Here is a 16,124-nt window from a genome sequence, read left to right as displayed (position 1 = left end):
TGTGACATGCAGGGATTGTGTCTTCCCATGAACAAGAACCATCTTCATCAGTTCTGTTTGCAGTTGCATCTCTGCACTCCATAAAGTGTTGAGTGAAGTTACACTCACACAAACTTCTGTTGTCTTCATATCTTCATCATGTCTCCGCCTGTCTTCTACAGGATGTGGAACTGCTCCATGACTGACGCGTGCTGCGAAGACCTCGCTTCAGTCCTCTACGCTAGCCCCTCTCTCACGCACCTGGAGATGTGCGGGAATGAGATTGGAGACGATGGAGTGAGGAAGATCTGTGAAGGACTGAAACATCCCGGGTGCAAAATGCAAACAGTAGGGTAAGTAGGCGCTGCGGCGATGACTCCCTGTGTACACTCAGAGCTGCAGACTCTGCTGTATGAGCAGGTCTCACCCTCACCACCTTGCACCCACAAACATCTCCTCATCCATGGACTTCTGCGAGGATAACACCTTCTCTGCCGGCTGGGAGAGACACTGAACACCAAAGAGTAGCAGCCGATAAGTTGGGTCCTTTGTAAGTCTGGGCAGAATTTCAATTATACCAGAGTAATTAGAATACTTTTGGTAATTCCACATTACTCTTTGACACAGATTACTGATAATTATGTGATTACTCCTGCTTGTGTAACTAAGAGTATTCTGTGATTATTCCTGCTTGTGTAAATAAAAGTAATTTGGTGAAAAATCCTAGTGTGAGTGCACATTCAGCAAGTACAATTAGCCGCTCGCAGTTTCTGTTCTGCTGCATTTGGCTGTATTTTGGACATGAAGGGGCATTTTGGCACTAAGAAATAGTGCAAAACACAGATGTAATTGTCTGACATAATTCCACGTAATACGGCGGAATACTTAGGTAATTCTGGGTGATTATGCTACATGTAATTACATGGGTTATGCCCACCCCTAGTCTATTGCTCTCAAGTATCCTCAACCTTCCAACACACAGCGGATGAATGGGACTCATTGGCACATGTTCTCGACAGCTGATGATTAGTGTGTGTGTTTGAGTGTGCGTGGGTATGTGTGCATGTGGGGTGGGTGGGGGTGGTTTTGAGTCATGTCATGAGCTACCTGGAGAATGGCCATGTTGAGAGCAGGTCCCATGAGCATCGATTGTCTCTGCTGATGAAGACGGAAAGCTTCTCTAAGAGGCACATATTTAGGAAATTTCTAAATCTTCAACAGTGGTCCTGAATGTGAAGAATAAGCTTCCATTAGAGGGAGTGTTAACTGTACCCAGGTCTGCCTAGCAGGTCACCACCTCAAGCTCAACTCAGATGAAAATGTCTTCTACCCAAACCCCCTTAACACCCAGATGCCATAATTGTTTGGTTTTAAAAAGGATGTCCCCTCCCTGCTCACCAAACCCAAGTCTTAAGGCCTCCTCTCTACCTCGACGTAAGTAAAGTGCGCACTAGGTCCATCCGCTAAGATAAATGTACCTACTGGAGACTCAGTCCGGGCTCTGGTGCTGTCTGCAGGGGCCAGCTGGGATCACGCCTTTCTGACCGGTGCCCTACGGATCATACTGACAACCATTAAGGCAGTGATGTGCGAGGCAGCCCATCTGCCGATTCATTCAGTGCAAAAGTCTGACTTTACTACTTTTTGGTATTCACAAAGGTAAGTTACTGCTAATAAAGTTAGACTTTTGGTCTAAGTTGGACTTTTGGCCTAACCTTACCTTTGTGAATTGGGCCCATTGTCTATCGATAGTGTGTCTTCTACCAATACACCTGCTCTTGGTACTAAAGGGATTAGCCTGGCCTAATCCATCGATGACATAACACAGCATTCAGGGCAACCAGAACCCAATGCCACCATCTTGTAGCGCTGACCATGCTTAACTGGGGGCCTCTGTGTGCTTAATCCTGATCCTGGGTCCAGGATGTGAGGGAACCCACCCATGGTGCCTGCCGAAGGCTGATTTGCCCTGGTGGACTCCTAGACCTCAGACCAATGACAGGCGACGCCTACAGACAGCTGAGCTCCTCATGTGTTTCCCACATGTATCTAAAACAGGATCACATCCCCCCTGCTGGTTCTCTGCCTCAATCACACATTATCCCCTCCACTAAGACCCAACATACCACATAATGCTGTTTATATCAGTGGAGTGTTGCTTGAGGTGTGATGTACTCATGGCTGTGAGGTCCTACCAGGGAAGACAGGTTGGACAAGTGCTGTAATCCCAGTGTCCACTCTCTGCCGAGCAGGAACTTACAAAGTGTTACATTCCTGCGGATGGACATCACATCGGATGTGCACCGGATTAGTGCTCAGTTGTTTCTTGGGAAGTGTCTGAAAGCCCCTATGGAAGTGGCAGCTGTAGCTTCATTACACAATTGGACCCCCATTGTACAGGCATCATTTCTACACCCTTTACACTTTATCCAGCACCCCAGAATAGTTATGTGCTGTTTAGATTCTATACATGTAGTGTGTGAGATCCGAGATGTATGATTCTACATGTGTAATGTGTGGGCGCTAAATGTGTGACATGTGCTTTCTAGACCTGTCATCTGTGGGTTCCAGATGTATGATTCTAGATGTGTAGTGTGTGGGTTCAAAATGTGTGACGTGCTTTCTAGACCTGTTGTGTCGGTTCTAGATGTATGATTCTCCATGTGTAGTGTGTGGGTTCCAAATGTGTAACATGTGCTTTCTAGACCTCTTGTGCGAGTTCTAGATGTATGATTCTACATGTGTAGTGTGTGGGCTCTAAATGTGTGATATGTGCTTTCTAGACCTGCCATGTGCGGGTTCCAGATGTATGATTCTAGATGTGTAGTGCGTGGGTTCTAGACGTGTGACATGTGCTTTCTACACCTGTCATGTGTGGGTTCCAGATGTATGATTCTAGATGTGTAGTGCGTGGGTTCTAGATGTGTGAGGTGTGCTTTCTAGATCGGTCATGTGTGAGTTCCAGATGTATGATTCTAGATGTGTAGTGCATGGGCTCTAGACGTGTGAGGTGTGCTTTCTAGATCGGTCATGTTTGGGTTCCAGATGTATGATTCTAGATGTATAGTGCGTGGGTTCTAGATGTGTGAGGTGTGCTTTCTAGATCTGTCACGTGTGGATTCCAGATGTATGATTCTAGATGTGTAGTGCGTGGGTTCTAGATGTGTGAGGTGTGCTTTCTAGATCTGTCATGTTTGGGTTCCAGATGTATGATTCTAGATGTATAGTGCGTGGGTTCTAGATGTGTGAGGTGTGCTTTCTAGATCTGTCATGTTGAAGAAATCAAAACCTTCTCAGGGGTTTCACTGATACACCTGGTCCTTTTAAACCAACAAAGAAGAGATTGGCACAGAAGCTGTAATATAAAAGACATCCTTTTATTAACCTCAGAAGAGGGAGATTGCGTCACAACAGTGATCTCAAGTCACTGTAGGAGGCATTCTAAGGAGTACAGAGTACAGAGAACAGGGGCCTTATATACCCACACAGGGGCTCAAAAGAAGGCGGTACAAGTACACATGAGAAGAGTTACACACATAGATGGTCATACAGAAAATGCACAGTCAACAAGTAGGAGGAGTAATAAGTTACTGACATCAGTTAGAACAGCCTGACAGTTCTATACTAGGAGCAGGTGTATTCTACTAGCTAGGCCCTTCTGAGCATGTGAAAGGCTCTGGAAGAGGGAGAAAGCAAATGGCCAGCACTTAGCTAACTAAAATGGCTACCAAGTACAAAATGGCTTTCAGCTCATGCTAACAGATCCCCGTAATCTTTAACAGATGGTCCTTTTAGCATGAAGACATTCCTATGATCCAGTAGGAACACAGAAAATATTTGCACATTAATTTTCATAAATGTATCAATATCCTAATTCATTGCTAGGTGGGCATTTCTCATTCTAAATATTGTTAAGCTGGCATATATAAGGTATAAGCAGGAGTACAAAGGGAACAGAGCATTGGGTCATACAGATAGCAGGAGAGAGTAATGACTATTATCACAAACAGAATTATTAACTTTCTAGTCCTAAGCAAATCCTAGAACCATCCAGTAAAAACATTTTCAAGGCTCCTATGCATTTTAGTGACCATCCATTTCAACTTCAGAATAGCCAACAGCACATATCTAATAAAAAACATTTTCACTAGACTTTTCCAGTGTTTCCTTTATGAGGGCTAGAGTATCAATCATTTTAATCAAGGAAAGGGTAACATTTGTCAACTGCTCAGATGAACTTTTCTCTCACAGAATAAACATTATTCCTAATGCAAATATTATAGCAGTCAGACATATTATTACAAAAATAATCCTGGATCCAGGGGACCAGGAGGACCACACAGGGCCATGAGAATTAGGACGAAGAGCTGCAAAGGGCTGCTCCTCCTCAAAAATGGGACGACCAATGGGGTACATTTTTAACAAAAAAGAAGAAGTCCTTGGGAAATTAAAGCCGCTGTACAACCACCCAGAGGGGAGTCTTCTCCCTGTGTCCGTTTGAGCCTCACAGGCAGGCTCATGTTGTTCCCACGGTGGAGCTGCACAACTCGCAACTCAGGAATCACGGCCCAGTTTCAAGGGAAAAGTTTCTTCTTTCAGGATAGGGCAATCACCCACCAGGGCAAATGCTCTCAGCGATCCTGTCCAGTGTCTCAGGCAGTGCACCAGTTTTCTTCACTTCAATCTAACAGGCACCAGAGACACAGCACCTGTACCCTGAACTCAAGTCCTTCCCTAACTCCTGTATTGCTCTGCTGGCACACTGCTCTGTCGTTGGGGCCACACATTGCATCCAGTGTGCCCAGGTATCTCTTGACCAACAAAGGTGAAGACTTCACAGCCAACATTCAGGAGCGTGATGCTGAAGTACCTGAAGCAACCCTAGTTTCAAAGGGGGTCACCTCAAGCAAAAACTTCCTTGCCGTTCTGGTCAGTCTGTGACTCTCTCAGCTGGGCATCAAAAACTTGATCCACTATTTCTTCTTCTTTCTGATTTGTGACCCCGTCTTTGGCCCAAGACAGTGGCAGGGGAACACACTTCACATCCCAGTGCTTCCGGCCTTCTACCTTCACTGAGGTCTTAGTTGCCAGCAATGCCTGTGCTGGTTACCTTCACCTTGACTTCAAGCTGGACTGCTGCTGACTCCCCAAGCTAGATCTGATGTCCGCGCCCCTCTGGCAAGGGTTGTAAGGTAGCAAATATCTATTGGTGGACAGAACAAAAAGGGTCTTTAGACAAGGCACAGAAATAATCTATCAACAGAGAGGATAGTCTCAGAATACTTCCTAGTCTTGGGACGCCCAATATATTAGCAAGGCACCCAAGAACCACTTTCATCTATGTGAGAGTAAAAAAACCAACAGCCTGGACATATTGGCAAGTATAAAAGGAACTCTTCGGTGAACTGACAAGAGTAATACGTCACCCAATCCCAAGCAGCCAAGGAAGTCTGTGTTCATTTACTAAATTCTGAGGAAAAGAGAAAAAAACAATACAGACACACTCCAAATCCTTACATTTGTGTATTTCTATATTATTCATCTGAAGACCCTAAAGAAAAAGGAAATGGTCTACACGTTTACTCATAGACTTTGCATTACTTGTACAAGACTGCAGACACTTCTAAAATGATTTCTCTTAATAAAAGCACCTACATTGTATGCTTAGGATCATGCTCTCATGTTATAGGAGCAACAGGAAAATCTAAAACTTCAACATAATGGGTACATTTTCTCCAGCAGAACATATTGTGACAAACAAGCTCCTATAGAAAAATATTTTCCTCAAAAATGTTTGCTAAGGATCACATGGGCATTTTCCCTGTATTCTACTTTTCACGATCCAAACTATGCAACATCAGCTCTAGTAAGGACTGTCAGTTTATTTACACAGGCTAGCTAATAAAAGACTAGCAATGCCCTTGCAAAACTGTATGTAGCATGAGAATAACAAACAATAATGGTGTTATCACCTGAGAAGTTTAGAACAAAAACTACCCATATCTAGTTCCCGTTAAAGATCAAATAAGTGAACAGCAATCTAGACTACTCATCCTTTCATAATTTCATCAGACAGGATGAGCAGTAACATAACATTTATTTATTCATTTTATTAATGCTAACAATGTTTAAAACAGTATTACTGAATAGCCAATTAAGGTGCCGATTCCGATCCGGTAAAAATAATTTGCGTACGACCCGCATCCGTATGTTTTTACGTACGAGTCGCACAAGTACCGTACAAACTGGCAAGTACGAATGGGCCGTGAAAAATAACTACGAATAGTGTTGGGAAAGTCTACGAGCGTGCGTCGGAAAGTGTCCACGTCCGAATATCGCCTGGAAAAGTGTACGAAAGTGATCCGGACAGTTCAACTTACAAATCGTAAAACACAAGTCCGAGCGCGCAAGCACGATCCCGACCGCCCGTCCGAATACACAATCGCACGTAAAAAGGCCCGTACGGAGCCAACGCCGAAGCACACATGTACACGGGTAAACTCATGCCCGTGTACGAGCCGTACACCCCTCCCCAACATGTCTGCACCGTACACCACCCTGTCCGCACTGTACCCCCAGCCCCCCCACTGCATTTACTTGCCGCACACCAACACCGTACCCCAGCACCTCCCACACAGCATCGCGAATGTAAGGATCGCACCTACGCGAAAAAGACACATACAGAACCAGGACAGTGGAAAATAGCACAAGGAGGGCCAAAGTGACTCACACAAAAACACAAAACACGTCTACACGACAAAATACAACTCAATGACTGACCTGCCACATCCAAACTGGCCAACAGAGGCCCCAAACACAACCACCTCTTATAACACACCCACCAAAATTCAAACACAGCCACACCCACTAATTGACCAATAAAAAGGGCCCACACACACAAACCATGAGCCCTTGCAACAGACCTACTGCGGACAGAGCTCACACACAAACCACCCCACATAACTCATACCTTAGTTACACCGCCACTCACACACCTCCACACAACCTCCCCCACAAACATCCCCCTCTTCACATTCACACACATTCACACCCACACACCCACAACCGCCCACACCCACACCCCACACCATGCCCACAGACAAGAATCCAAAGTTCACTACGGCGGAGCTGGAGCTCCTCGTCAACTAAGTCATCAGAGTCGAGCCACAGCTGTTTGGAACAATGGTCAGACAGACCAGCATATCTGACAAATCTGCCATGTGGCAGAGGATCGTCGACAAGGTGAATGCTGTTGCGCCTGTTCGAAGGACCAGGCATGAATACCAAGCCAGGTGGTACGATCTGCGCAGGGCGGTCAAGAGGAAGATGAATGAAGAACATGCCCAGACCAACATCACTGGAGGTGGGCCGCCCCGCAGACCCGTACACTACCATCCCTGGGAGGAGAAGGTGATGGCCATGCTACCGCCGGTGGGACTACACGGAGTGGAAGGAGTCGCAGAGCCTGGTGAGTACACAGACAACTCACGTAACATGGGGGGAATGGCATCCACACCCCAACAACAACAAATGCACGCAACTACCCCCAAGCACTCACCGCAAACAACCACACTCAATAACCACGCCCATGCCACGAACGTCACCATCCACCCTTCACAAATCAAGGCAAGGCCATGTCCAAGGCCACAACAACCACAACCACAAGACTGGATGTCCGGGAGGCTGGGACCCACACAACACATCGCCAAAATGAGACGCAGACAACAATGCCCACTTCCCATATGGCATAGGGACATACCCATGCACAATGCACAGGGACTGGCAAACTACTAAGAAGGTCGCTGACACTGGGCCCTGCTGTATGCAGCACAAGGCCCTCCTGGGACCACTGTACAGTCAAACACCAACTCCACAAGCACAGGTATCTAGCACAGGAACTCACACACACTGTCATGCCAGCATACACCATGAGGGGACACACACATAACCTGGGAGACCCAATGACAACTCACACTACACACAACAGCACGCCCGGTCACACCCCCGCCCCCAACACAAGCACACACACCCGGGGCAGGCAACGGAATCACACATTCCCACTATGGACATGTGACCCAACAAGACCAATCCAGAGCCAAGTGAGCATCAGAGCCAGGCGGGCAACTAGAGGCAATTTCCGGGGGGGGGGCAGGAAAATAGTTCGGGGGGGGGCTAAATCCTCCAGCCATAGCCAGAGTGGCTGTAAGAAGGGGTGAAAACACAACAAAAGCCTCATGAACGAGTAAATGGTCTTCCAAAGACCTGTGAAGTACTCGCGTCTGGCTGCAATTAGACGGACGCCAGCCCACGAGGCTGTCTCAGCTGGGCTGACACACATGCGGGGGGGGGGGGACTGAAGCCCGGTGAGCCCAATGGGTGTTGCGCGCCTGATCAGAGCCAACTATCTACAGGTCACACACTCAGGAGAACATCCCAATCTGTCCCCCGCAACATGCCCATCCCCAAGTGGACACTGAGAGGAATGCTAGGGACATCCAACTACCTGGGGGAACTGTGTCAACTTGAATATGCATGAAACATGGATGTGGCATGAAACAGCATTAACATTGTCTCTCTCTCACACACAGGGCAACGTCGACGATCTCCCCCCAACACTGGGGGGGAAGAATCACAGTCCCAGGCACCGCGTGAAGACGATCCCACCGGCAGCGACGACTCTCACCACTCCGTGGATGACCCCGACCAACCTGGACCCTCTGGTGCACAAGCACCTGCAGCACCTGCGTCAGGTACATCTGTGCCAACCACCACCCCCATTCCCGCCACATCCCAGGACACACCCAGGATCCCTGCTCGCACTGAACAACAGAGCCAGTCTGACCAGGAGGGACAAGGTTCTGCGGGCACCCAGGAGGAGGCAGGCAACCGTGGAAATGCCAACCCTCAGGGGTCCCGTAGACCCGATGTGCCCACAAGGGCAGGCCAGGCTCAAGTGGGCAGGGGTGGTGGGAGTGGAGGCAGGCGGAGGCGCGAACCTGACCAGCCAGCTCAGGAGCCCGGTATTGCACACATACGCAACATCCTGGACTCATACCGGCGTGACACCAGAGGCATGGACCAGGTCGTGTCCAAACTTTCCGGTATGCAGGGGACCCTCGATGAGATAAAGAACCTGCAGGTTGAGCATCATGCCAGTCATCAACAACACCAAGGACGGATGGAGGCAAGACTGGCTGAGCTCCTGGCGGTGCACAGGGATGTGAGCCAATCACTCCGTCAGATCGCCCAAAGTCTGGCAAACCCTCCCTGTGTCACCAGGCATAGACCAGCACCAGACACAGGGAGGGACTAGGAGGAGGAGGATTCATCTGACGGAGCGTCCCTAACATCGTCAAGGCCTGCATCTGAGGGTCCCCGGAGGAAGGTGGGTCGTCCACGTAAAAGACCGTGAGAGTCAGCGGACCATCGCCATCTCCCAGGTCACCTGGCCTGGCACCTGGCCCCCTGGCTCAACAGCAGCACCTCACCCAATGACATTCTCTGCCACATGGACTTGCTGGTCACAGTCTGACCAATGATGACCAACACTGTGGTCTGGACTCTGATGACTTCCAATGCCAAGGATGCCATCTCCCCCAGTGAACTTTGGATTCTATTCCCCCGGTAGAGCACCTTCGCACATCTATCAAAAGACTCACCCCCCCAAAATAAATTCACATTGTACTGCACATGAAATGTTGCTGTCATTTTGCATTATTCTACGACAAATGTGTGTGGAAATGTCTAACCATGCCTGAGTGTTGAACCAACTCCAGCCATCCATCCCCTGGGAACAGAGTCTGGTACAGGACACACATGGGTCACAAGTATCATGCAATGTAGGCATGGAGCACAACACTCACCTGTGATGGCCTCTGGCTGCTGAGGGGGGGCTTGCTACACTGTGCGGACAGACCTATTTGGGAGGTCATCATCAAGGCGTAGAGGCCATGGCCCATGTGGAGGTACCCGGGGAGGGAGACCCAGGTATTTGTTGCCAGGTGGAAGAACTATGTCCTGTATGCTGGAGTATGGTGGATGTGAAGAACGGTGGCCAGGGCAAGGTTGGATGCACGGAGATGGACCAACGGGATCTAGGATGACAGACGTACAAGGTTGGTGTGGGGTCAGGTTTGTGGACTGCCTCCTGAGTGTGGGTGGGGTGTGTGGAGGACATCCTGCAGCAAACAGTGATCCATTGCAGCTATCTATGGTGGACGGTGAGGTGGCTGGGGGGCAGGGTGTAGAAGCTGAGGTGTGCAGATGCCCCCTGGAAGTGGACCAGTGTCCTTGGAGTTTGGATGTACTTGCTCCGTAGAGGGCAGGGCAGTATATGAGATGGATGTCGTCATGGACCTGGGGGATGGACTGTCGTAACTTGGAGTGGATCTATCTGTGGATCATGTGCATGATGCAGAGGGCGTTGCAGCATGAGGTACAGATGCAGTGGACTAGCATGGCATATGTGAGCGAGCCTAACATGATGCACAACATCTTGTGTGTGTGGCCACTGGGTGCCTGTGCAGGGCCTGCAGCAGCAGGCGCCATCTCCCTGCCAAATGGCCCATCTTGCACACAAAGACTAGGATGTCAGAAGGACAACTGCAACAGGCGCGTGTGTAAAGTGAGGAGTGTCCAGTGTCACATGGCACACCCAGAGACAATGCATGCACAATCACCAAAGAACCATTACACATGGATCAGGAAACTGAAGGCCGACCTGCGCACTGGAGACACACCCTCAGCAACTGGTGATGGCCCATTGTGTGGTTGACCTCGCTAAATAACATACACAACCATGTACTACATGCCCAATAGGGAGCCTAATCCATGAACAACTGCATGCATGTCGCTAAACTACACATGGACTCCTATGCATTATCTACAGCAAGTATGCCAGAGATGCCGCATGCCAAGTGGCAAGAGACCAGCATTGACAGAGACGAGGCACCTTGGAGTATGACGCACACCTTTATTACTCAGCCTCACACTAATGGAATTGCATCCATTGGAACAGAATCACAGGTCATTCGGCTGAACATGTGTGACCCACACTGGACACCCCCTGCAACACACAGATGTGGTAAATCCTACTGAGCTGGCACACAAGTGAAGGGGTTGAGCCTCACACCCCTTGCTGCACACGGCGAGTCTACAATTCCACATTGAGCCTCATATGGGGATGTCCCACACCATGTCCAGCATGACCATCCCGTATGTTCCTGAGGGACGTTAGACACACATTGATGCCTTCATCAGAATCCACAATCCATGACAGATGACTGTCAGGAAGGGTGACTATCAATTCATGGGAGCCATGCAACACGTCACGTGGCCCATGGTGAGTCGACATGTATGCATGGTGCCACAACATGCACAGGAGCAGTCCCCACAAAACACAAACACGTACCACCCACAAAATGCCTTGCTGCACTGCTTACCCAAAAAGACATTTCACCATCTCTGTGCATGTAACTCTGATCCAGCACACGTTGCAATACACATGAGGAATAGCAGGAGTGCAATGATGACATGAGCAGACGACAGCCGCAGGAACCTGGGGAGGACAGACACACAACAAGTCAGCGAGGAGCTAGTAATCCGCAGACATGTACATGCACTCTACAGGATTGATTTTGTCACCATGGAAATAATGATGTTTGTGGTCCTGCACAAATATGGGGAATGACATTAGCACTTGTATGACACATCAGAACAGCACCTCCAAGTCACTTTGCACACAGTCAGCTCGACACACACATTGCAACACATGCCACACAAGGCACTAAGCGTGCACACTCAGACACAGGGACTCACCATCATGAGAAGAAGTTGCGGATCAGCTGACTCCGGATGTTCTCATCCTCATCCTCATCCTCACTTGCCCCGTGCCCAAGCCCTTCATCCTCCACGGGTGGATGATCTTGCTCATCAGGATCCAGGATGAGTGGCACGGCCTTCTCCACTGCCATGTTGTGCAGCATGCAGCACACAAGGAAGATTTTGCAGACCTTCACCGGGGCATATGGGAGGGTGCTGCCGGTCTTGTGGAGGCACCGGAATCTGCTCTTCAGGAGTCCAAACGTCCTCTCAATCACGCGCCTCGTCTGCCCATGGGTGTCGTTGTACCGGTGTTCTGCGGCTGTACTGGGGTTGCGGAGAGGCGTCATCAGCCATGGCATGTTGGGATAGCCAGCGTCCCCTACATGGAAACATCATGGACAGAAGTGGGTCAGGAGAAGCAGTAAGATATGAAGAAACGGCTAAATACAGGACTAACAGATTATACCCACCAACAAGACATGCACGTTCGTTGCGCAGCTGCAGCATCATTTCAGGCACCCAGCTATGCCTCATGATGTAGGCATCGTGTGCTGATCCTGGAAAACGGGAACAGACATGGGATATCATCATGTTAGCAAGACATACCACAAGGGCATTGATGGAGTGGTAATGCTTGCGGTTACGGAAGGCTACCTCCTGTGCGTGTGGTGGCACCAAAGCCACATGTGTCCCAGCAATGGCCCCAATGACATGGGGCATCCCTCCCAGGGCATAGAACTCACCCTTGACGCCTGTCAACTGCTCACGAATTGGAAAGGTTATGAATTCATCCAGGTGTACCAACATGGCCTCTAACACATCATGCAGGACACGGCTGAACATGGTCTGGGACATGCCACCTACATCAGCTATGGTCAATTGAAACGTACCCGTGGCAAAAAAATGTAGGGCTGCCATCACCTTCATCTTGGGGGTCAGTGCAGTAGGATACCTGTGTAGCGGTTGGAGGTGTGGCTCGAGCCTTGTGGTCAAGTCGTCAATCAATGGTTGGGAGAAGCGGTAGCGGCGTATACAGTCACGTTCCCTCATGGCAGCCAAGTCTGGCATTGGTCGGGGGAGAGGCGGTGCCCTGCAGAAATTTGGAAGGAATAACAAAGATTGAGTACAGCACTACACCACTGACAATGGACTGAGCACATGTTCAACAGCCACTACACATATGCTACATACAGAGTCTGTACTGTGCAATGCATCCAGGACACGTATGCCAGCCATGTTACACCCCTAACAACAGTCAGCTACCCACGTGGGTGCGCAAGGTCAACATAACATGCCATGGAACTAGCAGTGGGCCAGTGTAAGTGAAGAGGCTGACACATTACAGGAGTGACAGACATCCACATATGTGCATAAGAAGGATGTATTATCACACAGACCGGTTGCGGGACACTAGAGGCACAGGTCGCATGTCCTTGAAACAGGACAGTCCACACACCTTGCCATGAAGGGGTACATGTCAGGTATGATGACACACACATTGAGACTACGCAGATATGTCCTTGTCTCGCAAGTCCATGTGCGATGCATACATACACCCGTTACGTCTGATTCCACATGTGGCCTGGTGTGCGTAATAGTGTGCCATGCCCATCGACACGCACACACATGTTGGATGCAGCAAATGCAGATGCATGTCACGGAACTAATACAGCTAGCTCATGGGAACACATGACACTCACATGACATAGTCACAACGTGCAACGCCAGTAGTTACATGTGAGGTGTCGTTATCCGTGTCCCTGGCATCGGGGGACAGTTGCGGGTGTAGGTGACTGTGCCATGCCAGTGATGCAGTGCTCGACTGTCCCCAGTGAGTAGCTCCTCTGTATCGATTTAGAACAAGTAATTTGCTGTTGTGTCATGCTCCCCATTGTTTCCCAGTGGCATGGTGGGTAAACCAACTGTGTGGTGCAGGGCCTACATATGTTTGTAGTATTGTAGATGTCACTCATGTTGCCGTTCATGCTATGCGCTGTGTCCTATGTAGATTGGACTCATGTGTCATATGTATACAGGTGTCTGGTCATTTCCTGTCTCTTCACCTTAGCCACAGCATCGTTGGGGGAAACCGAGGGAGACACTGTCACGGACGTGGGGGAGGTAGCCAGCACCGGGGCCACCAGTGCTGGGGAGTCTGGCGCAGCAAGTGGCACGGAGGCTGAGGGGAGTCAGGCGGAGGACCTGTCCAGTCCCAACACCGACTATGACGCTGACGGGTCCGAGGGTGAGCTCCCAGAGGGGGCGGAGGCTGCTCCCAGAGCTGAAAGCAGCACTCCATCTCTCGCCGCACCCTCCATTCTCACCACCGCCCTCCCAGTTGCTCGGGTCCCTTGTGTCCGTGGTAGGCGACAACAGGTGCGTGAGAGACGGCAAGGAGGTGTATTTAAGAGGTGAAGGGTGCACTTCCACTCCGGATCATTCTGTGGTGTGTAGGCACATTCAATTGCATGGTGCTTGTTACATGCACGCTCATGATGTAGCTTGTATTCTGTAAGGGATTCGTGTGCCAGTCATGACCCCGTCTTGTGCGCTGCTTGCTAACGGTAATTATGTGCTATTCAATGCTGAAGCTTGCTGTGGGATGCTTCCGGCAATTCCTGACATCGTGACTGTATCACTACGAGTGGTTCTCTGTCATTACGACCTTTTCCCACCCCCGCATGGCCGGCTGGATGTATCCATCTGGCCTTCCATTCCAACCTTGAAAGCGGAGTTCAACAAGATGAGCAGTATAAGGGCTCCATTGTCTCAAAAACAAGTCGTGTTGACTTCATCCCGAGAAACATTTGGCCTTCACGTAGATCACACGCGCACAGAGGTGCAAGCGCTTTTTAACACTGATCTCCCACTACATATTTGGGACTCGGATTCAGACTATCTTTCATGCCTCGTCAACAAGTGGCCTGGCTGTTTTTTTCTACATTGTGGGCTCCGGCCTCGTGACCTCCTTCCAAACTCTGTTTGGTGTGATCCCCGCATTTCATCATTCGATTTTGTCTACCGTCTTCGGAGGTGTCCCTTTGCTTCTCGCCCTCGTAGCTGGGGTGCCATAATTGATCTGCGTACTACGCTGTGGCTTCACAACTTGCGTTGCAAGACAGCATGCACCGGCTTCTCCATCTTCGGAACATGATGCTTGAATTCTACGGCACTCTGCCGCTGGCGACCTTAAGCAGTGCCTATGGATTTTCCTTCCGGTTTCCCTTCTTTACCTGCGTGCAACCTGTCTTTCATTGCCTAGATTGTCCATTCGAATGGGCTCTGGATTTGTGCCTGTCTAACTCGGTGGCTCCTGACCCGGATTTTGATCGACTGATGAGCCCCTTAGTGGCTCAAGAGTTGGACTGTTCTGGCGTCAGTGTCATGGCCTGTGCTGCTGCACATGGAGTCCTAGGGAATTGGGACATCGGAAAGGCAGCAAATGAATTCTTATCCAGAAGTTATCTTGATGTCCCCACCTGTTGTCCACAAATGGTGCTGGATGGCCCGATTGTTGAGGAACACGTGTGTTCTTTCCCCCTGCTGAACTGGATGGCAGGCAATTTTTCGGAACGTGCAGATGATTTCCTCTTGGAAGCTGTTGCAACTTATAGTGCCTATGCCTTGATGGATTGACTTTAGCCCTGCTCATTTCATGGTGCATCCGTCGATGTGATATTTTTCTACCCTTTTACATGGTTAATTGCCCTTCAACATCGTTCATAATTGACATTTCTTTTCTGACTTTTTCGCTTCCCTCCTATGGACTTCCAGTTCATCCCCTTGGTTCCGTTCTATCAAACTTGAACTCTGCGTTCTCAAATTTGCGCCCCTAGTGGTTAGTGGTACGAACAAGGGGGGGTATATTGACGATTCCTATCTCCCTATGTACAATGCTAACTTGGCACCACCGCGTTAGTTGTCAGTAAGCCATCTTGCCACTTTTTCTGCTTTTGCACGCGACACTGTGGTTGCGTATTATTACTCTTGAAATGCCTACTCGAGTTTACTTCACATGTGGACTGTGTGTTGATTGACATCCTTCACAGTGAGCAGCGAGCTTGTACTGTACATTGTGTACACACACAGTCAGGGTGACTAGACGGTGCATGTTGTTGTGTGCAGGTTGATCGTCCCACTAGTTAGCCATTACATGCACGCAGCTGCAGATACCTGATAGACGGGGCTTGCCATATTGCAGTGCAGCACATTTTTGTTTCATTGTGATGGAGGACTTTTGCAGGAGATGGGACTAGTTGATACCGTGATGTGATTCCACTGAGCTGATCTGTACGGTGGGGGGTCCCCCGTTCTAGCTTAGG

General features: G+C 49.4%; 1 protein-coding gene across 2 annotated transcripts in view; it reads left to right on the top strand.

The window, feature by feature from the left end:
- Positions 1–16,124, top strand: part of LOC146822508 (uncharacterized) — a 698,810-nt gene that overhangs the window by 588,963 nt on the left and 93,723 nt on the right. For both annotated transcript variants that reach the window (XM_085613620.1, XM_085613621.1), the window contains exon 22: positions 162–332. In XM_085613620.1, coding sequence (XP_085469746.1) covers positions 162–332 — 171 coding nt within the window. The remainder of the gene's footprint in view (positions 1–161; positions 333–16,124) is intronic.

Source organism: Triturus cristatus, chromosome 6, assembly GCF_964204655.1.
Source record: "Triturus cristatus chromosome 6, aTriCri1.1, whole genome shotgun sequence".
In the NCBI taxonomy this organism is placed as follows: Eukaryota; Metazoa; Chordata; class Amphibia; order Caudata; family Salamandridae; genus Triturus; species Triturus cristatus.
This window is presented reverse-complemented; position numbering and strand designations above follow the sequence as displayed.